Raw genomic sequence first — 26,107 nt, 5'->3', positions numbered from 1 at the left:
ATCAAAGTCCTGAGACAAGCAAAGTCCTTCTTCAGCTGTTTCTTGTACAGATGTAGCTTATGGCTATGGTAACTTTTAAGATAATCTTTCTGATTGACCCTCTTTTTTTTTTTACAGCCTACAATGTCTCATTAAAAGGGTTGAAAACAATATGGCTTATCAATTTCAGAAACAATTTAGTCTTTAAAATTTAGTCTTTAGTCTTTATGTCTGACCACTCTATTCTCTATTTTAATTAGCTGTGCATTTCTAATTTCTTTCCAGTAACTAGAGTAGTGCCTACATGATATTTGCATCAACTCTATCATATCAGAAGATATTTGTGCTGTGGAAGAAACCAAGTCATAAAGCCACTAAAGATCGTTTTCATTTCAGAACTAGGTCAGTTCAAGGGAATGTTTTATTAAACCATTTGTTTCACATTCTAGATAATCTTAATTAAAGAGAGATTTTATGCCAAAACATTTACTTACTATGAAACTGCTGAAATGTTTGTCTGCTTGGTTAAGAAGAGGTTAAATGTAAAATAATCCTCAGTGTTCTTAAGAGTTCCTGGGATGAATAGGATTATTTTGTGTTCTTTGCATCGAAATGTTCACACTCTTGAGATATGGCGGTTAGGGAAGGTTATCAACTTCTGTCTCCACATTATTTGGCTTAAAGTACACAAAGACAGGCAACATGGGAGCTTTTGTAGTGGGTGTGAAGGTATGAAAAATGAAGTAGTGAAATCTGGTTGGAAGCATTTTCTTCATATAGTGAGTCTAATATTAATATAGATGCTTTATCTATTTTTAGAGTATGACTTGGATTTGTGTTCAGACGATGAAACACAGTTTCTAATCAATTCTAGGAGCGCTATGGAGAGAAAGATTGACCTGCCTATATAAAACAGCAAAAGTCTAGACACTACCATAAAAATTGTTTAAGTGACAGTGGGAAAATCAACATTAAAAATTATTAGAGCAATTAAACAAAAATTTATTAAACACATGAATAAACATCTCTGCATGTGACATAGAAAGGAAATGCAGTATCCAGCAAATATATCCAATTATGCAGAGATGGAGCATTTTAATATGCCGATCTTGTTTAATCCCTTGAGTCATGGCATAATTAGCTACCAAAAGATTTGATCACTTCAAATCAGATGGTCAAATCTTTTGCCTTTGCTCTTAACTATCATCACATTGAATGAATTATTAATAATTCATTCTTGGTGCTTTGAGTCAAGCCTAATAAGAACAATCTAAGTTTCAGGTTTTCTCTAAAAATTATATAAGGAGAGCTCTGTTATTGTGTTTAATTTTAAATAGAAGTATAATTTCCTGGTTATGCCATTGTTTGGGATACTTTTCAAGTGAAGCCTCAATCCTTGAGATGCTTCCCATTTTGAGATGTGTGTATCATCATGAATCACTAGTTAATGTAAATCTTCCACATTAAAAAAAAAATATCTGTCTTCTTAAATAATGGCTAGAGAAGTGGTAACTCTCTTCTCTGCTTTGGCAAGTCAGTTGTTTTACAGTGCTTGCTTAGCATTTGTTAAGTAATAAGAACCCACAATGACTCTATATTAGGTTGTCTCTCTACCCACAGGAATAAACAGATTTGTTGCTATTATCTATTTCCTGCTTTGAATCATACTCATTCATACGTTGCTGTGCCCTCTGTTATGTATCCAAAGCATACCCTGTTGTCAGTCACACCTTGAGAGCCATCCCCTCCATCACAAATCCTTTCTTGGTAATTGTGGCTCACACTGATCCAACCATCCCCGGTTTTCAGTCTTCTACATCCATGGACACGTTGTTATCTATCCTAGTTTTCTTTCCAGTAAGCTGGGTGCTCCTTACAGTACATTTCAACATAACATTCCAGTCACCATACGTTGAAAGTGGCGTCGGAAAGGAAGCCTATTTGGCATTCTTGAATATTCTGTTTGTGTGTTAGTATTTTATCATATGGTTTTACAATTATTTTCATCGGTTAAAGCAGCTTTGTTTCATTCACTGATTGCTTTGTGTAACCTTTGTCTGATGAACAAGGGTTCATTCATGGTGGGAGTCATGTTTTAAATTTCATTTGTCAACCTCACTTTACCACAGGACTGGATACATAAGCTCTCAATAATACTTGGATATGAACTGGATTAAACTCCAGAATATTTCATGTATATATGAGAGCATTAGTCTTCTTGGGCTGCTATAGCAAAATATTATAGACTGGTGACATATGACAAACATTTATTTTCTCATAGATCTGCAAGCTGGATGTCCCCGATCAGAGAGCCATCAAATTTGGTTTCTGGTGAGAACTCTTTCTGGCTTGCCGATGGCTGCCTTCTCACTGTGTCCTCCTGCGGTCTTTCCTCTAGGCCTTCATGGAGAGACATCTCTGGTGTCCCTTCCCCTTTTTGTAAAGACACCAGTCCTATTGGATTAGGGCCTCACCCTTATAATCTCATTTAACCTTAATTACCTCCCCAAATGCCGTATATGTAGATACAATCCACATCGGTGTTTAGAGCTTCAATGTATAAATTTGGGGGAAACATAATTTAGTTCATAACAATGAAGACATGACATATTGTAAATCTTTTAAGAAAAGAGCTATTGAATTTTTCTTTTTCTATAAGTTCTTTTTCCCCCCTCTTATGTGTTTTCAACCTAACTTGATGTAAGCCTCCATTTCACCCATGTCTTTCTGTAATCATGGAAATTTCTCCTTCTAATGTTTTGTGCTCTGTATGATTTGGCAGGTGTTAATTTTTTTTTCTTAAAATACTTAGCTAGAACTCATTAAGTTTCTTCTAGGAGTTTTACTTAAAAGATCTCCTCTGGAAGCTTGACAGAGAGTGGGTCCAAGGTTAAGCTTTATTAATCACTTCTGCTGTTCCCCTTTTTTGCACACCACAAAGCTCACCTTTGAGAGGGCCAACACATCATAGCTGCCTACCAAACAACTGTCTCAAGGACTTTTGTTGATTATCTCATAGAATTTGAAGCATATATGAATGGTCTTAAGTCTGATTATTAATGAGAACAAATGAGGCCAGGACTATTATGTACAAAGGTATGAGCCTGCTGACTTGGAATTCCATCAAATAATTGTCTTAGGCTGAGTGGCTCATTTTTGACTAAAAGGGTTAGAGAAGTTTCTATGTCCAGATGTACTGAAAGGATGATGTTTATGTATCCCACATTTCAACTTCTTATTTGCCATAACAATAGCAATCACCATTTATCATATATCAGATCTTCTACTTTAGAAGACAATCACACAGACTCATACACATATATACACAAGTACATGTGCACTTGTGGGTCCACACACACACATACACACACCTGAGCCAGGTGTTTGATTCATTACCATAATCACCCTGTCACATTTGATATTTTCTTTCTTGGTCTTCCAAACTCTAGCCTCCTTCACAAGTAATATTTTCATATCCACCATAGAAAAACCTTGTTATTGCGAAGTCTAATTCCTGTTTTTTTGTTTGTTTGTTTGTTTTTTAAAGATTTTATTTATTTATTTGACAGAGAGAGACACGGCGAGAGAGGGAACACAAGCAGGGGGAGTGGGAGAGGGAGAAGCAGGCTTCCCGCTGAGCAGGGAGCCCGATGTGGGGCTCGATCCCAGGACTCTGAGATCATGACCTGAGCTGAAGGCAGACACTTAATGACTGAGCCCCATCCTCCTATTATTTTAGGGCAGTCCTGTTACGCAGGAATGGGGCTTTGTCCACCTGTCCAAGTTAGTATAGAATTTTCTTCATATCCCCGTGTAGTTATTGATTTCCTAGTTTTCATTAGCCAAATAACATTGTTTTTGCCATTAGCAGGAAGTCTTGTCTACTTACATTTTTCATTTAAGATTTGTGCATTTCTTTAATGAAATTAGATAAAAATCTTGTAAATGAAAATGTTCTATGTAAGTCTTGTATTATTTGTATTTTCTTATTAGAGCTCATTGTTTTATTTCTTAACACTTCATTCTGTTGTGTGTGTGCAGAATATATATATATTCTACTTATTCCACTATATATATGTAATTAGTCCCTATTCCTATAGATTTGGGAGATTGGAATCTCTCTAGGATGCCTGTGTAAGCAACGAAGGTTTACATCCTCATCGTCATCCTTGACTTTGCTTTCTTGCTTCTGCTCTGCTTAGCAGATGCACCTTCTTGTAGCCCTGCTTAGGCTACCTTGTTCTACATCAAGTCAGTGTAGGCAAGGAATCAAGTTTTTAAATAAATTTTTATTAGTGGACTGTCTTCTCTCTCTCCACACAAGAAATTTGTGTGAGTGTAGTAGGTTATACTGGTAGGTGGGGAAGAGAGGAAGAGAGGATATAACAGAAGGGCAGACAACTTCAAATTAAGTATTAAAATGTTTGACTTTACCTGATCTTTGGTGTTCTCCTGACCAGCTTGTTTTGATTATCTGCTTCACCTTATGTAGTTTACTACCTGAATCCTCCTTCTCTTTCCTCTTTCTCCATCTTACCTTTCCTTCTTCTTAATCTTCACATCCTTTTTCCCCATCCTCTCCTTCCTTGATTGCATCTGAGTACCCTAGTCTACAAAGCAGTTCCGCTGTCTCCCATCACTAACCCCAGCTATTTTCTACCATTGCATATTGCAATTTATCAAAGTGCTCAACTGGAACAAGATCCACTCTTTTAAAGAGGCAGTTGGTTGAACAAAAAGATTTTTTTGTGTGTTTTATTTTGTTTTGCTTTTGCCATTAGAAAGGAATACCAAAATGCCAAAGAGTTGGTAATGATTATACCATGTTTGTACAACTTTATGCACCAATAGCTTCTGAGGTAGTTAACAGATGAGGCGTGAGAGAAATTTGATTTGGGTGAGTTACTAGCTAAAATTAGAGATTAATGTGTTAGGTTCAGATTTTATGTTCATGTGCTAGAAACAAAAACTTCAAAGTAATTAAACTCCAAAGAGGATAGATTCAAATAAAATAACATGAATAATAATTAGAATTTTATTTTAAGTGGACTGTACTACCCAGTAGATTTTGTTTATTTAATATAACTTTAAAACTTCCTTGTAAAAAATAAACTTAATTTAACCCGAACTTTCAAACTTGTAGAATTATTTGAAGTAATGTGTTGGTTCTGATTTTAAATTCTGAGGTTTCTTACTTCTCTGGTTTTTTTGGTGTGTCAGGAAGCAGGCCTCTTATTCCTTCACATTTATTCACTTTATTTAAATTTACCTAATTTGCCTTGATGAACAAATAACATGATGGCCAAATTTGCTCTAAGGAAATAGGTGTTTATTGTTAATTAAATCAGTCCTTTTCCACTTTTCTGCCAATGACAGATTAGTTTATTCTACCTTAGTGAGCTGTTTATTTATTTATTTATTTTAAATTAATGCTAATGAATAATTGGCATTGGCCAGCTCCAATCTGGACAGATAATTCACTTGTACCTGCTCTCTTGCCCCACCCATTCCCCTGTCACAAAGTTACTCCTTTAACCTTGTTATAGCCAACTGGCCCTTTGATAAGGTGGATGAGATCTGGAAAAGTTAACTGAGCTTCTAGGCATTAAATGATCACTGTGGTATTAAACAATGTGTTATATATATTGTATTCTTAGGCCAGTCTTATGGAACAGAAAATGAATTAGAAGCCTAAAAGTTTTCCAGTCAATTTGGAAAAAACAAAACACAACAAACACCGAAGGTTTATTTTGTTTTTTTAAAGATTTTATTTATTTATGTGTGAGAGAGAGAATGAGAGAGAGAGCAGGAGAGCAGGGAGGCTCAGAGGGAGAAGCAGACTCTCTGCTGAGCAGGGAGCCTGATGTGGGACTCGATCCTGGGACTCCAGGATCATGACCTGAGCTGAAGGCAGTCGCTTAACCAACTGAGCCACCCAGGCGCCCACAAACACCCAAGTTTTATTTGTTTATTAAACTTTTTATTTTGAGGTAATTGTATATTCACATGCAGTTGTTAGAAGTAATATGGAAAGATCCTGTGTAGCTTTTATTGTTTCCCTCAGTGGTAACATTTTCATTACCACAAGTAACCTCCATGTTACTCTTTTATAGCCATGCCCACTTTCCCCCTCCCCCACACCCCAGAACCCCAGGTAACCACTAATCTGTTCTCTATCTCTATAAATGTTTTAATTTTAAGAATGTTATATACATGGAATCCTAGAGTATGTAACTTTTTGAGATTGGTGTTTTTTCACTTAGCATAATTTGTTCAAGATTCACCTAGGTTGTTGCACATATCAATAGGTCCTTCATTTTTATGGCTAAATCATTGGTGTTGATGTATCATAATTTGTTAAAACAAATGGTGTTGATGTATAATAATTTGTTAAAACATTCACACACTAAAGGACATCTGGGTTGTTTCTAGGTTTTGACTACAATGAATAAAACTACTGTAAAAATTCTTCCACAGATTTTTGTGTGAATAAAAGTTTAGTTTCTCCGAGATAAATGCCTGGAGTAGAGTTGGGTTGTATAGTTCTTGCAAGTTTAATTTTTAAAAGAAATTGCCAAACATTGCCCCAGAGTGGTTGTACTGTTTTACATTCCTATTAGCAGTATATGAATTATCCAGTTTTTCCCAGCCTTGAATCCAGCATTTGGTGGTGTCACTATTTTTTTTATTTTGTAAAAATAAAAAAATTTTATAGGTGTGTAATGCTATCTCATTGTGGTTTTAATTTGTATTTTTCTTAAGGCTAGTGATATTGAACATCTTTTCAAGTACTTATTTGCCATCTGTATATCCTTTTTGGTGAAATGCCACTTCATATCTTTTTCCCATATGCTGATTGGATTGTTGGTTTACTTATTGTTGAGTTTTGAGAGTTCTTTAATATTCTAGATACTAGTCCTTTGTTGGGGTATATGATTTGCCAGTATTTCATTCTAATCTGTAACTTGTTTTTCTCCCAAGAAGGTCTTTTGCAGAATAAAAGTTTGTAATTTTGATAAAATCAGATTTATAAATTTTTCCTTTTTGGATTGTACTTTTAGTGTGAAGTCTTAGAACTCTGAATACTGAATTTTTTCCCTATTTGCTTTTCTAAAAGTTTTATAGTTTCACCTTTTATATTTAAGTCCATGATCCATTTTCAGTTAATTTTTGTATAAGATGTAGAGGTTGAGGCATCCAATCCATTAACATGGTATGTTTCTCCATTTATTAGATCTTCTTTTATTTCTTTTATCACATTTTATGGTTTTAAGCATACAAGTTGTGTACATGTTTTTCTTAGATTTATGACTATGTAGATGGTATTTTATTTAATTATAATGGCCAAATCTTCATTGCTAGTATATAGAAATACAATTTATTTTGCATGCTTATCTTTATCTTGTGGCCTTGCTAAACTCTTATTTTAGGAGATTTTAAAAAATTATTATTGATTCCTTGGGATTTTCTTCATAGACAGTCATGTCATCTGCAAATAAAGTACAGTTTTCTTTATTTCTTTTATCTTTATGCCTATGTACTATGTTGAAGAGATTGTATAGCATTGGTATGGATTCTTCTTTAAGCATTTGGTAGAATTCTTCATTGAAACCACATGGGCTTTGAGATTTCTTTTTTGGGGGGTTTTAAAATTATCCAATATCCTTAAGAGTTATGTGGATATTCAATCTGTATTTCATATTAAATGAGTTGTGGTAATTTGTGTTTTGAGGATGGTCCATTTCATTTAAGTTGTTAAATTTATGTGTGTTTTGTTGTTTATATTGTTGTCTTATACTTTTGATGCCTGCAAGGTCTATAGTGATATCCCTTCTTTTCTCTCTTTTCCTTCCTTCCTTTCTTCCTTTCTTTCATAATTTGTGCCTTTTCTCACTTTTCTTTGCCAGTCTTGTTAGAGGTTTGCCAGTTTTAATGATCTTTTCAACAAATCAGCTCTTTATTTCATTGATTTTCTCTAATGTTTTTCTGTTTTTAATTTCATTGATTTCCATTCTTTATTATTTCTTTCCTTCTGTTTGCCTTGGATTTATTTTGCTCTTCTTTTTCTAATTTCTTGAAGTGGAGCTAGATTGATTTGAAACTTTTCCTATTTTTACTGTATATATTTAGTACTATAAATTTCCCTCACAGCACTGTTTTAGCTGTGTCCCACATATTTTGACACATATTATTTTGATTTTCATTCATTGCAATGTATTTTTAATAGCTTTGAGACTTCCTTTTTGACCCACAGATTATTTAGAAGTATGTGTATTAGTTTCCAAGTATTTGAATATTTTCCTATTATGTTATTGATTTCCAGTTTGATTCAGTTGAGATCAGGGAAAACACTTTGTGTGATTTAATTCTAAAGTTTTGATATTGTCTTATGGTCCAGGATATGATTTAGCTTGGTATATGTTCTGTGCACACTTGAAAATGTACATTCTGCTATTGTTGGGTAGTGTGTCTATAAATGTCAATTAGATTCCATTGGTTGACAGTGATGTTATTTTATTCCTTGCTGATTTTTTGTCTAGTTGTTCTATGAATTGTTGAGAGAGAGGTGTTGAAATTTCCAACTTTAATTCCAGACTTGTCTGTTCTCCACTCAGTTGTCTTACTTTTTAGTTTCACATATTTTGCAGCTCTATTTTTTGTTGTGTACACATTTAGAATTCTTATAGCTTCTTGATAGATTGATACTTTTAACATCATATACTTTCCCTCTCTATCTCTAGTAATTTTCTTTGCTCTGAAGGTTCTACTTTATATGATATTAACATAACCACCTGTTCTTTCTTTTGATTAATGTTTGCATGGTATATCTTTTTCTTCACTTTTACTTTCCACCTGCCTATAATTTGAAGTGAGTTTCTTTTAGACATCATACACTTGATTCATTTTTTAAAAATGAGTTGTTGGGGCGCCTGGGTGGTTCAGTTGGTTAAATGGCTGCCTTTGGCTCAGGTCATGATCCCAGGGTCCTGGGATGGAGCCTCGTGTTGGACTGTCTGCTCAGCGGAGAGCCTGCTTCTCTCTCTCTACCTGCCACTCTGCCTACTTATGTTCTCTATCTCTGTCAAATAAATAAAATCTTTAAAAAAATTAAAAAAATAAATGGGTTGTTGAAGCTTTTTCAGATAATTTTTTTTTCAGATAATTCTTTTTCAGATAATTCTAACATCTCTGTCATCTTGATGTTGGCATCTTGCAAACATTTTTAATTTTTATTCAGTTTGAGATCTTTGTGATTTTTGATATAAGAAGTGACTCTATTGAAACCTGGACATTTTGAGTATTTTATAATGTGACCCTGGATCTTATTCCAATCTTTTGGTTTAACTGGATTCCTCTAGCACTGCTCCAGTAGGAGGGTGGGGGTACCTCCCCACCCATTGACAACAGAAGGGATTGACTTTATTACTACTGAGTGGGGTGGGAGTTCTGGCTCTCCATTAGACCTCCACTGATACCTCCCTGGCTGAAAGAAATAGAAGTGTTTTGTTACTTCTAAAACATGTATGTGTAAAAATGAGTAATTCAAAAAACTAATTCCAGGAATGAAGAATTCTTAGGAAGTTGATGTTATGTAAATAATTTTTCTTTCTTTTTTTTTTTTTTAAAGATTTTATTTATTTATTTGAGAGAGAGAATGAGAGAGAGAGAGCACATGAGAGGGGGGAGGGTCAAAGGGAGAAGCAGACCCCCTGCTGAGCAAGGAACCCGATATGGGACTCGATCCCGGGACTCCAGGATCATGACCTGAGCCGAAGGCAGTCGCTTAACCAACTGAGCCACCCAGGCGCCCTTATGTAAATAATTTTTCTTAAACTTTGTAATTTATGTACATTTGAGCTCCTTAATAATTGTACTTAAGTTGTAACATTTAAATTGTCATAAGTCTCGGGGTACATGGGTGGTTCAGTCGGTTAAGCGTCCAATTCTTGGTTTTGGCTCAGGTCATGATCTCAGGAATGTGAGATCAAGCCCCCCTCCCCCCGCCCAAGTCAGGCTCTGTGCTCAGCATGGAGTCTGCTTAGTTTTCTGTCTCTCCCTCTCCCTCTGCTCCTCTTCTTGCTTACACTTGCTGTCTCTCTCTAAAATAAATAAATAAATAAATAAATAAATAAATAAATAAATAAATAAATAAATAAATAAATAAATAAAATCTTTAAATTGTCATAAGTCTAGGGGCACCTGGCTGGCTCAGTCAGTAGAGCACCTGACTCTTGATCTCAGGGTCAGGAGTTCAAGCCCCACATTAGGCAGGGAGTCTACTTAAAATAAAAAGTAAATAAATAAATTGTTGTAAGTCTATTGTACTGAACAGTGGGAACCACAGATATTATTCTTTTATTAAACCAAAAAGTAATACTTGTGCTTTGTGACAAATCCAACAAATTCAGAATAGTTTAGAGTAAAATGGTCCTCTTCATCCCAATTCCATTCTCCAGATGTAACTATTAACAATCGGACATGCATTCACTCAGTTTTTAGGATCTATTTACACTTTCAATCATGTTCCCCCACCTCACTTACTCACTCCTAGTCTTCCTCTTCACCTTCTCTTTCTATGCCTTCTTTGTAAGCTCATCCTTCTTTATCCAGCTATTAAATATTGGGATGCTTTCAGACTTGGCTCTAGAAACCTTTTCTTTTGCATCAGTATTGTTTTTCTTTGTGACCATCTAAGTCCTTGCCTCAATTGCCATTTACACTTAGATGACTCATAAATTTATTTTTCTACTTCAGATCTCTGGCCTGAGTGTCAAACCAATAATGCCAACTCTGTACTTAACATCTCTTTTTGTATACAAATGGCACTTCAAGTCCAAAAACCAGACTGGTGGTCTTCCCTTCCAACCTCTTACAGATTTCACATCTTAGTGAATGGTACTACCATATATTGAGTTATATTTGCCAGAAGCCTAGAGTCATTGTTGCCTCCCTTTCTCCTGTACCTCCCATATCCGCCCTGTGGTTTTTCCTTCCTGAATCTGCCCACTCGTTTCCATTTCTACCTCCAGGCTTTCATCATCTTCTGCCTGGGCTAGACCAGTAGTTTCTTAAATGGACTTTTTGCTTAATCTTATTGCATCTGAATTAAATTTTTACTCTGTGACCAGAGAGATACTTTTTTTTTTTTTAAAGATTTTATTTATTTATTTATTAGAGAGCGAGCGAGAGAGAAACAGCATGAGAGAGGAGAGGGTCAGAGGGAGAAGCAGGCTCCCCGCCGAGCCGGGAGCCCGATGTGGGACTCGATTCCAGGACCCTGGGATCATGACCTGAGCCGAAGGCAGTCGTTTAACCAACTGAGCCACCTAGGCGCCCCGAGAGATACTTTTTTTTTTTTTAAAGATTTTATTTTATTTATTTGACAGAGACACAGCGAGAGAGGGAACACAAGCAGGGGGAGTGGGAGAGGGAGAAGCAGGCTCCCCGCAGAGCAGGGAGCCCGATGCGGGACTCGATCCCAGGACCCTGGGATCATGACCTGAGCTGAAGGCAGTCACTTAACCAACTGAGCCACCCAGGCGCCCCCGAGAGATACTTTTAAAATAAAAATTTGGTCATGTTAACTGCTTGTTCCTATGGTAAATACCAAAATCCTTAACATGACTTAGCACAGTGTAGATCATGTAGATGACATTTAATAAGTATTTGTGGAAAAATGAATAGATGAATTTATATAGTTGAGTGTGTGCTATTAAAATAGTATTGTTCACACATGTATCTCTATGTATCTCTTCTATTCTTGCTATATTTCTATTTGATATGTTTCTAGAAGTGGGGTGCTAGTATAGTTTGGTTTTCATCTATTAAATATCAAGGGAAAAGGATCACTTGGTGTAGTGCCTTGTAGCCATCAAAAGAAAAAGGGAAGTCTGATCTAGGGAGATCAGTGGTGATTTATTAAGGGAGCCATCTTTTTTTTTTTTTTTTTAAAGATTTTATTTATTTATTTGAGAGAGAGAGAGAGAGAAAGAGCACAAGAGGGGTGAGCGGGAGAGGGAGAAGCAGACTCCCCGCCGAGCAGGGAGCCCGACGCGGGACTCGATCCCGGGACTCCAGGATCATGACCTGAGCCGAAGGCAGTCGCTTAACCAACTGAGCCACCCAGGCGCCCTAAGGGAGGCATCTTGTTCCTCCTACCTGATGGAAGGGAGTTATATCCTAAAGAATTGCCCAATGACTTAAGGATTTCTTTGTTTTTGAGATTTTATGCCAAATAACTTTAGGTAAAATATTTTATAAGATAGAGCAAGGGACAAATGAGTCAGATTTTTATATTTGTAGCAAACGTGACCTACTCCTATTTTTAACTTGCTTACTTTTTTTGTGTGTGTGTTAAAGACGGTATAGGAAATTAGGTAGTTTAAGGAAGGGAATGATTTGAAATGGGGTGGTCCATAAAGATGAATAGAAATAATATATGAATTATAATTTCATAGAAGTAAAAGATCTGTGTACTAGTGTAGTTGATACTGGGCAGAATGTGATGTAGGCAAAAAGTATTTTCAGAGACATGTTCTTCCATTTCTCTCTCTTTTGGTTCACTCCATGGAGGGAGGATGGTGTGTACTGGTGCTTGTGAAGTAGGCGGAAAACAGCATGAAGGTACCAGGTGCCTGAAAGATGGGGATCTAGGTATCAGTTTGCCACTAGCTTGGCACTTGCTGGTTTTGTGACCTTGGGCAACGTAGCTGATCTCTGTGATAATTTCCCATCTGAAAATAGTACTAACCACTGATTTACATGCAGACTAGGTTGGATGTGATCATTTGTTTCATTATTTATTAATGTATTTATTTTAAAAATTCATTTGTCTGAGCAGATACTAAAACACTTTATTACTGATTCTTTTTTGTTACTGATTTTAGTTATGAATTTGCATACCAGAAAGATAAAAAGGCTGCAAAATGACTCACAATGGGTAGTTAGGGCACTGAGAGGTACCATTAAACTCTGAGAGTTAATATGCTTTTGCAAATATGCATGTATTCCAAGGGAGCACAGAACTCTATGAAATTCATATGTAATTACAAATTTTTTCTGTTTTTCCCCTCTAGTCTATTTTTGTTCATACTGAAATGTGTGGATTAAGCAGCTTTATATTTATTTTCTTCTTCCTATTAATTTCGCATCAGCTACTCTGTGGCTGCTTAAGCAAAACATTGATTTAATTGCTCTGTTTGTCATTTCTTCTCGTTCCAGGCAATGGACCTCACCATGACCGTTGCTATGCTTATAATGAAAACAACTTGGTGGATGGTGTTTATTGTCTCCCAATAGGACACTGGATTGAGTCAACTGGGCACACCAATGAGATGAAGCATACCACGGACTTCTATTTTAATATTGCAGGCCACCAAGCCATGCATTACTCAAGGTAAAAATAGTGCCATGTTTATAAGCATAGAGATAGGACGAGAGGTAGTATTAGGACAATGGACATGTTTACTGTGTCCAAAACAGCAACATCTCCCTTTGGAGGGGCATATAGGCCTGCAGTACTTTAAGGAGAAAAATTACAGTGAATCACTGTGTGAACTTTTCTGGTTCTAGATGTGAAGGATCCTTTGTATAGAGTTCTTTTATTAATTACATACTCTGGGGCGCCTGGGTGGCTCAGTTGGTTAAGCGACTGCCTTCGGCTCAGGTCATGATCCTGGAGTCCCGGGATCGAGTCCCGCATCGGGTTCCCTGCTCGGCAGGGAGTCTGCTTCTCCCTCTGACCCTCCTCCCCCTCATGCTCTCTGTCTCTCATTCTCTCTCTCTCAAATAAATAAATAAAATCTTTAAAAAAAAAAAATTACATACTCTGGCATCAACATATTTTGACCAGATTGTACTTAGCTAGTCTTTGTACTTTCATAGTGGTTCTCAGATCAGCATTTATCTTTTATTTTACCAACCAACACTGAAACAAAAACTGGTGTCTCTTTATAAACTTTTATTCAGATAAATGTGTGAAAATGTAGACGTAAAACTAGATTAGGTGTGATCATTTGCTCTGTTATTAATATATTTATTTATTTAATTATTATGCCAGCAATATGTGCCATAATAAAAATTCAAACACTGAAGAGGATGCTAACTGAAAAGGAAGGTTCGATACACTCTCCTTCATTACCACTCATCGGAAGTAATTATTTCCAATGATTTTATGGTTAGTTTTTCTGGAGTTTAATTCCAAGTCTTAAATAATATTCATGCACTTTATTTGTTAATGTATCAATTTAAAAATAGTTATTGTTTCCCATCTGTAGCATGAAGGATGTCAAGTTCACTTACACTTGTCTTCTTTCCCCACTCCCACTTCCTGCCAGCTCATTTAAAAAATTCTTTTGTTATTTAACTTCATAAAAATTCCATTTCTTGATAGTTTTTGACAGTGCTTCTTGATTTCCTACTGGGTAAGTCAGAGATTTATTGTCCTTGTATTTTCCTCCACATCTACTTCCACCTGTTAACTCCTGTTTTGCATTACTTTCACATTTTCAAGGTTTACAGAATTTACAATTAATTTAGCAAATTAAGTCTTTTATAGTTTGATAATTTGGAAATGGAAACCCATATTCAACATTTAAAATACCATGTAAATATTATTTACTGTAGAACATGCAGTGTTTGTGCCATAGACAAAGAGAGGCATTCTCATGCTCTTAAAAACTGCATTGCTTTGAATGCGAGATGTATTTAGTACAAACAGGGTAGTGAATGGTAGGAGAGAGGATGAAACTTCATCATAGTGTTAGGGAATTCATGTTCTTCTTGGACATACCATTCTTGGAAATCCATGCTAGATGTTGACCTTGCTGATGGATTGGAGGCAGAACATGAGCAAGAGAGGTGTTAAGCATGACCTGTGATTCTATAGCCTGAGCAACTAGATTAATGGTGTCCTGTTTATTGAGATGGGGAAGACAAGGAGATGAGCAGTTTGGAGTATGGATCGAGATGATAACTCTATTGTAGACATAATGTATTTGAAATGTAGGTTAGATTGCAGAAAGGAATCAATTTGATGTCTAGAGTTTTGTGGAGAGATTGTGAATGGACAGATAAAATTTGGGTTATCAATGTATAGATAAAATTCAAAGTAATGAGTTCATTATTTATTTATTTTTAAAGATTTATTTATGTTTTTAGAAAGAGAGAGAGCACGAGTGGGGTGAAGGGCAGAGGGAGAGAGAAAGAATCCTCAAGCAGACTCTCAGTGTGGAGCCTGACGGGGGGCTCAATATCATGACCCTGAAATCATGACCTGAGCTGAAATTAAGGGTCAGATGTTTAGCCGACTGAGCCACCCACACACCCCTCAAAATGATAAGTTTAGATGAGATCATTTAGTGAATGAGTGAAATATAGCAGAGACAAAGAAGTGAAAATAACAAGCCCTCATGTACATACAATTTAGAGATCAAAGAGAAGAGGATCCAGAGAAAAGAATTGAAAAGAGGCACCCATTGAGATGTACTGACCTTTAGTGAGGTCGTGTTCCTGAATTATTTTTCATTTTTGCTGAACCACAATTGCTGAAGAGTCGTGTTTTAGGCTCTAGGGATTTTCTTCTACATTTGATTATTTCTCCTCCTTTGTTCTTTGTTCTGTTGTTAAAGATCCTCCTTAGATGGATATTGGACCTCGTGGATTTATATCTTTTTTTTTTAAATTTAATTTTATTATGTTATGTTAGTCACCATACATTACATCATTAGTTTTTGATGTGGTGATCCACGATTCATTGTTTTCATATAACACCCAGTGCTCCATGCAGTACGTGCCCTCCTTAATACCCATCACTGGGCTAACCAATCCCCCCACCCCCCTCCCCTCTAAAACCCTCAGTTTGTTTCTCAGAGTCCATAGTCTCTCATGGTTCATTCTCCCTTCGATTCCCCCCTTCATTTTTCCCTTCCTTCTTCTAATGTCCTCCATGCTATTCCTTATGTTCCACAAATAAGTGAAACCATATGATAATGGACTTTCTCTGCTTGACTTATTTCACTTAGTATAATCTACTCCAGTCCCATCCATGTTGATGTGAAAGTTGGGTATTCATCCTTTCTGATGGCTGAGTAATAGTCCATTGTATATATGGACCACATCTTCTTTATCCATTCATCTGTTGAAGGGCATCTCAGCTCTTTCCACAGTTTGGCTATTATGGACATTGATGTTATGAACATTGGGGTGCATATGGCCCTTCTTTTTACTACATCTGTGTCTTTGGGGTAAATACCCAGTAGTGCAATTGCTGGTCATAGGATAGCTCTATTTTTAATTTTTTGAGGCACCTCCACACTGTTTTCCAAAATGGCTGTACCAACTTGCATTCCCACCAACAGTGTAAGAGGGTTCCCCTTTCTCCACAACCTCTCCAACATTTGTTGTTTCTTTCCCTGTCCATTGTTGCCATTCTAACTGGTGTAAGGTGGTATCTCAGTGTGGTTTTAATTTGAATTTCCCGGATGGCTAATGATGATGAACATTTTTTCATGTGTCTGTTAGCCATTTGTATGTCTTCTTCAGAGAAGTGTCCGTTCATGTCTTCTGCCCATTTTTTGACTTGATTATTTGTTTTTTGAGTGTTGAGTTTGAGAAGTTCTTTATAGATCTTGGATACCAGCCCTTTATCTGTAGTGTCATTTGCAAATATCTTCTATTATGTGGGTTGCCTCTTTGTTTTGTTGACTGTTTCCTTTGCTGTGCAGAAGCTTTTTATCTTGATGAAGTCCCAAAAGTTCATTTTTGCTTTTGTTTCACTAGCCTTTGGAGATGTATCTTGAAAGAAGTTGCTGTGGCTGATGTCAGAGAGGTTATTGCCTATGTTCTTCTCTAGGATTTTGATGGATTTCTGTCTCGCATTGAGGTCTTTCATCCATTTTGAGTTTATCTTTGTGTATGGTGTTAGAGAATGGTCTAGTTTCATTCTTCTGCGTGTGGCTGTCCAATTTTCCCAGCGCCACTTATTGAAGAGACTGTCTTTTTTCCATTGCATGTTTTTTCCTGCTTTGTTGAAGATTATTTGACCATAGAGTTGAGGGTCCATATCTGGGCTCTCTATTCTGTTCCATTGGTCTATATGTCTGTTTTTGTGCCAGTACCATGCTGTCTTGGTGATCACTGCTTTGTAACATAGCTTGAAATCAGGCAACGTGATGCCCCCAGCTTTGTTTTTCTTTTTCAACATTTCCTTGGTGATTCAGGGTCTTTTCTGATTCCATACAAATTTTTGGATTGTTTGTTCCAGCACTTTGAAAAATGTCATTGGAATTTTGATCGGGATGGCATTGAAGGTATAGATTGCTCTGGGTAGCATAGACATTTTCACAATGTTTATTCTTCTGATCCATGAGCATGGAATATTTTTCCATCTTTTTGTGGGTTTGTATCTTATTCTTGACTTTAAAAAAAGATATTTTCACCTCTGGGTTTTATTGCTTTACATATTGGGAGACTTCGTTTTTTTTTCTTCCAACTCAACTAATTTTTTCCCTTAATTTTGATAATTGCATCCTTATGTTTCATGGATTCTTACTTATTTTGTTATTCCCTTTTTGCATATTAGCTTATTCTAGTTTGTAAATGGATATATTTTCGAGTCTTTCTTATAATACTAATGAGAATGATTTTGAAGTCCTCCTCTCTTACCGCAACTATCTTGTTTCCTCCAGAATCAATTGTTCTCTACTCATTTTGACCTTTCTCTTTATTGTTGTTTGTTTTAAATATGGAAATTCTCAGTTGTTCACATTTATTATTATTATTATTATTATTATTATTATTATTAACATATAATGTATTATTTGTTTCAGAGGTACAGGTCTGTGATTCATCAGTCTTACACAATTCACAGCGCTCACCATAGCACATACCCTCCCAAAGGTCCATCACCCAGCCACCCCATCCCTTCCACCCCCCTCCCCTCCAGCAACCCTCAGTTGTTTCCTGAGATTAAGAGTCTCTTACGGTTTGTCTCCCTCTCTGGTTTTGTCTTGTTTCATTTTTCCCTCCCTTCCCCTATGATCCTCTGTCTTGTTTCTCAAATTCCTCATATCAGTGAGATCATATGATAATAGTCTTTCTCTGATCGACTTATTTCACTTACCATAATACCCTCTAGTTCCAACCATGTCATTGTAAATGGCAAGATTTAATTTTTTTAAAAGATTTTATTTATTTATTTGACAGAGAGAGACACAGTGAGAGAGGGAACGCAAGCAGGGGGAGTGGGAGAGGGAGAAGCAGGCTCCCAATGAGCAGGGAACCTGACACAGGGCTTGATCCCAGGACCCCGGGATCATGACCTGAGCCGAAGGCAGACGCTTAACGACTGAGCCACCCAGGTGCCCCAAGGTTTCATTTTTTTGATAGCTGTATAATATTCCATTGTATATATAGACCACATCTTCTTTATCCATTCATTTGTTGATGGACATCTTGGCTCTTTCCATAGTTTGGCTGTTGTGGACATTGCTGCTATAAACATTGGGGTGCACCTACCCCTTTGGATCACTACATTTGTATCTTTGAGGTAAATACCCAGTAGTGCAATTGCTGGGTCATAGGGTAGCTCTATTTTCAACTTTTTGAGGAACCTCCATACTGTTTTCCAGAGTGGCTACACCAGCTTGCATTCCCACCATCAGTGTAGGAGGGTTCCCCTTTTTCTGCATCCTCACCAACATCTGTCGTTTCCTGACTTGTTAATTTTAGCCATTCTGACTGGTGTGAGGTGGTATCTCATGGAAGTTTTGATTTGGATTTCCCTGATGCTGAGCGATGGTGAGCACTTTTTCATGTGTCTGTTGGCCATTTGGATGTATTCTTTGCAGAAATGTCTGTTCATGTCTTGTGCCCATTTCTTGATTGGATTGCTTGTTCTTTGGTGTTGAGTTTGATAAATTCTTTATAGATTTTGGATACTAGCCCTTTATCTGATATGTCATTTGCAAATATCTTCTCCCATTCTGTCGATTGTCTTTTGGTTTTGTTGACTGTTTCCTTTGCTGTGCAAAAGCTTTTTATCTTGATGAAGTCCCAATAGTTCATTTTTGCCCTTGCTTCCCTTGCCTTTGGCGATGTTTCTAAGAAGTTGCTGCAGCTGAGGTCGAAGAAGTTGCTGCAGCTGAGGTCAAAGAAGTTGCTGTGGCTGAGGTTGAAGAGGTTGCTGTCTATGTTCTCCTCAAGGATTTTGATGGATTCCTGTCTCACATTTAGGTCTTTCATCCATTTTGAGTCTATTTTTGTGTGTGGTGTAAGGAAATGGTCCAGTTTCATTCTTCTGCATGTGGCTGTCCAATCTTCCCAACACCATTTGTTGAAGAGACTGTCTTTTTTCCATTGGACATTCTTTACTGCTTTGTCGAAGATTAGTTGACCATAGAGTTGAGGGTCCATTTCTGGGCTCTCTATTCTGTTCCTTTGATCTATGTGTCTGTTTTTGTACCAGTACCATACTGTCTTGATGATTACAGCTTTGTAATAGAGTTTGAAGTCTGTAATTGTGATGCCACCACTTTGCTTTTCTTTTTCAACATTCCTCTGGCTATTTGGGGTCTTTCCTGGTTCCATATAAATTTTAGGATTATTTGTCCCAACTCTGTGAAAAAAGTAGATGGTGTTTTGATAGGGATTGCACTGAATGTGTAGATTGCTCTAGGTAGCATAGACATTTTCACAATCTTTGTTCTTCCAATCCATGAACATGGAATGTTTTTCCATTTCTTTGTTTCTTCCTCAATTTCTTTCATGAGAATTTTATAGTTTTCTGAGTACAGATTCTTTGCCTCTTTGGTTAGAATTGTTCCTAGGTATCTTATGGTTTTGGGTGCAGTTGTAAATGGGATCAACTCGTTAATTTCTCTTTCTTCTGTCTTGTTGGTGTATAGAAATGCACCTGATTTCTGTGCATTGATTTTATATCCTGCCACTTTACTGAATTCCTGTATGAGTTCTAGAAGTTTTGGGGTGGAGTCTTTCAAGTTTTCCACATAAAGTATCATATTATCTGCAAAGAGTGAGAGTTTGACTTTGCTGATTCGGATGCCTTTTGTTTCTTTTTGTTGTCTGATTGCTGAGACTAGGACTTCCAGTACTATGTTGAACAGCAGTGGTGATGGTGGATATCCCTGCCATGTTCCTGACCTTAGGGGAAAAGCTCTCAGTCTTTCTCCATTGAGAATGACACATTTATTATTGAAAAGAGGAGGTTGATTATTAAATTCTGTGAGCATGAGTGTCCTCTGCATTTACTAGCTTCTGTACCTCTAACAGTGTTGCCATGGGGGCAGAACATGTCTCCCTGGGGAGAACAGAAGCAGACAGTCAGCCTGGGCACTACTGCTACCCCATCCTGAATCGAAAGACGAGGAGGACCTGTGTGGGGCACACCTCTCACTCTGAGAGCCTTCGCTCCCCATGTAGGTTTCAATTTTTAGTGACGGTATTTCTTCAGGTTCATATATAGTATCATAGCTGTATGTAGGGTGAGTATGAATCATGTACTCATAGTTCATTCACAGTCATACAAAAAAGGTTAAATTAAAAAATTTTCTTTAAAGCAACTTAGTTTTGCATCTAAGTCTCTATTCTACTGGATTCTCAGATAATTTAACCTGTTATTATCCTTCTCAGGTGTATTGTGTATATATATATAGATATATATATCTTTGTGTATCTCTATATGTGTACATGTATATATTATATATATGTCTTTTTGTATGTATATATATATGTGTGTATATAATACCCATTTGTTGAGAGTTATCATAAATGGATGATGAGTTTAGTCATGCCTTTTTATATTATATATATAATACAAATATAGATATTACACACCCACACAAATACATATATTTATACCTGAGAAGGATAATAATAGGTTGAAATGATATATAATATGTATGAAAATATATAATATCTAAGTAATACATACAACATATAATAAACATATGTTTATACCTGAGGTATAATATCTATATAACATAGAAATGCATACCTGTGTGAATGGGATATATTTATAATGGGATAAAATCTCAGATTTATCAGTTTTGGACTTAGTAGTATCCTTTGTTCCATTATTTATCTCTATAACATAGATAACTGGGAACTTGGTAATAAATAACATTGTTTATAGTGGTCCTGGAGCCATATGTTTACTTTTAAGGTGTCCTATTAACTTCCAAGGTTTCTCACAGTTCAGTCTCATCAGTTGGGTTGTGTGATTTTTAAAAATTTTTAAATTGAGGTATAATTGACATATAACATTATATTACTTTCAGGTATATAACAATGATTCAATATTGGTATACACTGTGAAATGATCACCACAATAAGTCTAGTTTCCCTTGTTACTATATAAAGTTACATAATATACATATGGTATTATTGACTATAGTCCCCATGCTGTATATTACATCCCTATGATTTATGTATTTTATGACTATAAGTTTGCACCCTTTAACCCTTTTCTCCCCAAATACCCCACCTCTCAACCCCCTCCTATCTGGCAACCATCAATCTGTTCTCTTCATCTATCAGTTGTGTTGTGTTTTGTTTGTTTTGTTTTTTAGATTCCACATATAAGTGAAATCATATGGTGTTTGTCTTTTTCTCTGTCTTACTTATTTCACTCAGCATATTCTCAAGTTCTATCCATGTTATTGCAAATGAAGATTTGATTTTTTTAAAGGCTGAATAGTGTTCCATTGTGTGTGTGTGTGTGTGTGATATTACATCTTTATTCATCCATCCATCAAACAGACACTGGTTGTTTCCATATCTTGGCTATTGTGAATAATACTGCAATGAACATAGAGATGCATATATGTTCTTGAATTAGTGTTTTCATTTTTCTTTAGATAAATAACCAGAAGTGGAATTGCTGGATCATATGGTGGTTCTATTTTTAATTTTGTGAGTAATTTCCATACTGTTTTCCACCGTGGCTACACAAATTTGCATTCCCACCAACAGTGATGAGGGTTCCCTTTTCTCTATATCCTCACCAACACTTGTTATTTCTTGTCTTTTTGATAGCAACCATTCTGACAGATGTTGGCATGATATCTTGTTGAGATTTTGATTTACATTTCCCTGGTGTTAGTGATGTTGAGCATCTTTTCATGTACCTGTTGGTCATTTATATGTCTTCTTTGGAGAAATGTTTATTCAGATCCTCTGCCCATTTTTTAATTAGATTGTATGAGTTCTGTATATATTTTGGATATTAACTCCTTGTCAGATATATGATTTGCAGATATCTTCTTCCATTCAGTAAGTTGCCCTTTTATTTTGCTGATGGTTTCCTCTGTTGTGCAGAGGTTTTTAGTTTGATGTAAGCACATTTGTTTATTTTTGCTTTTGTTGACATTACCTTGGAGTCGGATCCAAAAAAAATTTTGCCAATAGCAATGACAAGGAGCTTATTGCCTGTCTTTTCTTGTAGGAATTTTATGGTTTCAGGTCTTACATTCAAGTCTTTAATCCATTTTGAGTTAATTTTTGTGTATGATGTAGATTGTGGTCCAGTTTCATTCTTTTGCATAAGTCAGTCCAGTTCTCCTAGTATCATTTATTGAAGAGACTCTCCTATCCCCATTGTATATTCTTCACTCCTTTGTCATAAATTAATTGGCCATACATGCAAAAGTTTATTTCTGGACTTTCTGTTTTGTCCTATTGATCTATGTATCTGTCTTTATGCCAATACCATACTATTTTGGTTACTATAGCTTTGTAATATAGTTTGAAATCAAGGAGTGTAATTTTGCTTTGTTCTTCTTTCTCAAGATTGCTTTGGCTATTTGGGCTCTTTTGTGGTTCCATAGAAATTTTAGGATTGTTCTATTTTTGTGAAAAATGCCTTTGGGATTTTGAAGAGATTTCATTGAATTTATAGATTCCTTTGGATAATATGGACATTTTAATAATTAATTTTTAAATCCATGAGCACAGAATATTTTTCCATTTATTTGTGTATTCTTCAATTTCTTTCATCAGTGTCTTATAGGTTTTTAGTGTGCAGGTCTTTTACCTTCTTGATTAAGCTTCTTCCTAGGTATTTTATTCTTTTTGATGCAACTGTAAATGGGATTGTTTTCTTGACTTCTCTTTTGGATAGTTTGTTGTTAGTGTATAAAACCAACAGATATTAGTATGTTGATTTTGTATCCTGCAAGTTTACTGAATTTGTTAATCAGTCCTAACAGGGTTGTGTGTGTGTGTGTGTGTGTGTGTAGTCTTTAGAGTTTTCTCTCTATAAAATCATGTTGTTTGCAAATAGTGACAGTTTTACTTTTTCCTTTCCAATTTGGATGCTTTTTATTTCTTTTTCTTGCCTAATTGTCCTGGCTAGGATTTTCAATACTCTGTTGAATAAAAGTGGCAAGAGTTGGAAATCCTTGTCCTGTTCTTGATCTTAGAGAAAAAGCTTTTAGCTTTTCACTGTTGAGTATAATGTTAGGTGTAAGTGTGTCATATATGGCCTTTAAGATGTACAATATTAATATGTACATTCCCTTTATATCCACTTTGTTGAGAGTTTTTATCATAAATGGATGTTGAATTTAGTCAAATTCTTCTCAAATATCTATTGAGATGATCATATGATTTTTATTTTTTGTTAATGTGGTATAAATAATGTTTGACTGATTTGCAGATACTGAGCCATCCTTTCAAGCCCAAAACAAATCCCACTTGATCATGGTATATGATCTTTTTACTGTATTGTTGAATTTGGGCTGCTAATATATATATATTTTATTTTTATTTGAGAGAGAGCAAGAGTGAGAGCGTGCGAGAGAGAGAGCAACAAGTGGGGTGAGGGGCGGAGGGAGAAGCAGACTCCCCACCCAGCGGGGAGCAAGATGTGGGGCTCGATCCCAGCACTCTAGGATCATGACCTGAGCTGAGGGCAGATGCTTAACCAACTGAGCCACCCAGGCACCCCTGGGCTGCTAATATTTTATTGAGGATTTTTTGTGTCTGTGTTCATCAGAGATGTTGGCCTGTAATTCTCTTTTTTTGCGGTGTTCTTGTTTGGTTTTGGTACTAAGATAATGCTGGCCTTGTAAAATGCTTTTGGAAGCATTCCTTCATATTCAATTTTTTAGAAGAGTTTGAGAAGGATAGATATTGAAACTTCTTTGTGGGGCGCCTGGGTGGCTCAGTCAGTCAGTTAAGCATCTGCCTTCTGCTCAGGTCATGATCCTGGGGTCCTGGGATTGAGCCCCACATTGGACTTCCTGCTCCGTGGGGAGTCTACTTCTCCCTCTCCCTCTGCCCCTTCCACCCTGCTTGTGCTCTGCCTCTCTCAAATAAATAAATAAAATCTTAAAAAAAAACCAAAAAACTTCTTTGAATGTTTGGTAGAATTCATTGGTGAAGCCTCTGGTCCTGGAATTTGTTGGGAGGTTTTTGATTACTGATTCAATCTCCTTGCTAGTAATCAATCTATTCAGATTTTCTATTTCTTCATGATTCAGTCTTAAGATTCTGTTTCTAGGAATTTACCCATTTTTTCTAGGTTGTTCAATTTGTTGGCATTTAATTTTTCATAATAGTCCTTTATGATATTTTTTGGTATTTCTTTGCTATCAGTTGTAACTTCCCCTCTTTCATTTCAGATGTTATTTATTTGAGCCTTCTCTCTCTTTTTTAAACTGAGTCTAGCTAAAAGTTTATCAATTAAAAAAATTTTTTTCAAAGAACCAGTTCTTAGTTTATTTTTTTCTGTTGTCTTTTTAGGCTTTATTTCATTGATTTTTGTTCTGAGCATTATTTCCTTCCTTCTATAATTGGGGCTTCATTTTTTTCCCTCTTTTCCTAAGTTATTTAGGTGTAATGTTTGATTATTTGAGGTTTTTCTTGTTTCTTGAGGGTGGCCTTTACATATATAGGTGCTCCTATGTTAAGTGTATATGTATTTATAAATGTTATATATTCTTGCCAGATTTATCCCTTTATCTTTATGTAATGCCCATCCTTGTCTTTAATTTTGTTCTTTGTTCTAAGGTTTATTTGTCTGCTATAAGCAGAGCTATCCCAGGTTTCTTTGGGTTTCCATTTGCATGAAATGGAAAAGATGAAATATCTTTTTCTATCCTTTCAGTTTCAGTATGTGTGTGTCCTTATATCTGAGGCGAGTCACTCGTAGGCAACAAATAGATGGGTCTTGGTTTTTTTTTTTAATCCATTCAGCTACTCTGTGTCTTTTTGTTAGAGAATTTATTTTTAAGTAATTATAGATAGGTATGTACTTGTTGTCTTTGTTAATAATTTTCTGGCTGTTTTATAGTTTCTTTCTATTCCTTTCTTCTTTTCTTGCTCTCCTCCCTTGTGGTTTGATGACTTTCCATAGTGTTATGTTTAGATTCCCTTCTTATTGTCTTTTGTGTATTTGCTATTGGTTTTTGCTTTGTGGCTACAATGAGGCTTACATATATCAATCTATCTGTTATCTATACCAGTCTAAGTTGATAGCCAGGTAAGTTTGAATGCATTCTAAAACTCTACATTTTCCTACCCCCTCTGTTTTATGTTTTTGATGTCACACTTGACATCTTTTTATTTTGTATGTCCCTTAACTAATTTTTCATTACTTTTCCTGACTTTGTCTTTTTAACTTTATGCTAGCTTTTTAAGTGATTAGTCCACTTCTTTTACTCTGTATTTATTTTTAATAGTCAGATTTTTGCCTTCAGATGTTTTCTTACTACTAATTAGTATCCTTTATTTTAAGCCTAAAGAAGTCCCTTTAACATTTCTTATAAGGCTGGTTTAGTTTTTGCTTGTCTGGGAAACTTTTTATCTTTTTTAAAAATTCTGAATGATAATCTTGCCAGGTAGAGTATTCTTGGTTGGAAGTTTTTTGCTTTTAGCACTTTAAATATATCATGCCACTTTCTACTGCCTTGCAGGTTTCTGTTGAAAAATCTGCTGATAGTTGTGTGTGTGTGTGTGTGTGTGGTTTCCCTTGTATGTAACAAGTTATTTTTCTCTTGCTGCTTTTAAGATTCTCTTTTTGTCTTTAACTTTTATTTGATTAAAGTTAATTAACATTTTAATTATAATATGTCTTGGTATGGATCTCTTTGTGTTCCTCTTAGTTGGA

General features: G+C 35.9%; 1 protein-coding gene across 4 annotated transcripts in view; it reads left to right on the top strand.

Moving 5' to 3' along the window:
- The window catches only part of EPM2A (EPM2A glucan phosphatase, laforin), a 94,456-nt gene that overhangs the window by 18,643 nt on the left and 49,706 nt on the right, over window positions 1-26,107 (top strand). For 3 of the 4 annotated variants that reach the window (XM_064598190.1, XM_064598187.1, XM_064598189.1), the window contains exon 2: window positions 13,201-13,375. In XM_064598190.1, coding sequence (XP_064454260.1) covers window positions 13,201-13,375 — 175 coding nt within the window. Of the gene's footprint in view, window positions 1-264; window positions 382-13,200; window positions 13,376-26,107 lie in introns of all 4 variants that reach the window. The other variant, XM_064598188.1, reaches the window with a different exon arrangement.

Source organism: Mirounga angustirostris, unplaced genomic scaffold (genome assembly GCF_029215605.1).
Source record: "Mirounga angustirostris isolate CCGP_5_RB_7025 unplaced genomic scaffold, mMirAng1.0.hap1 SCAF_8, whole genome shotgun sequence".
Classification (NCBI taxonomy): domain Eukaryota; kingdom Metazoa; phylum Chordata; class Mammalia; order Carnivora; family Phocidae; genus Mirounga; species Mirounga angustirostris.
Note: the sequence above shows the minus strand (reverse complement) of the source record. Positions and strands in the feature narration are given on the sequence as shown.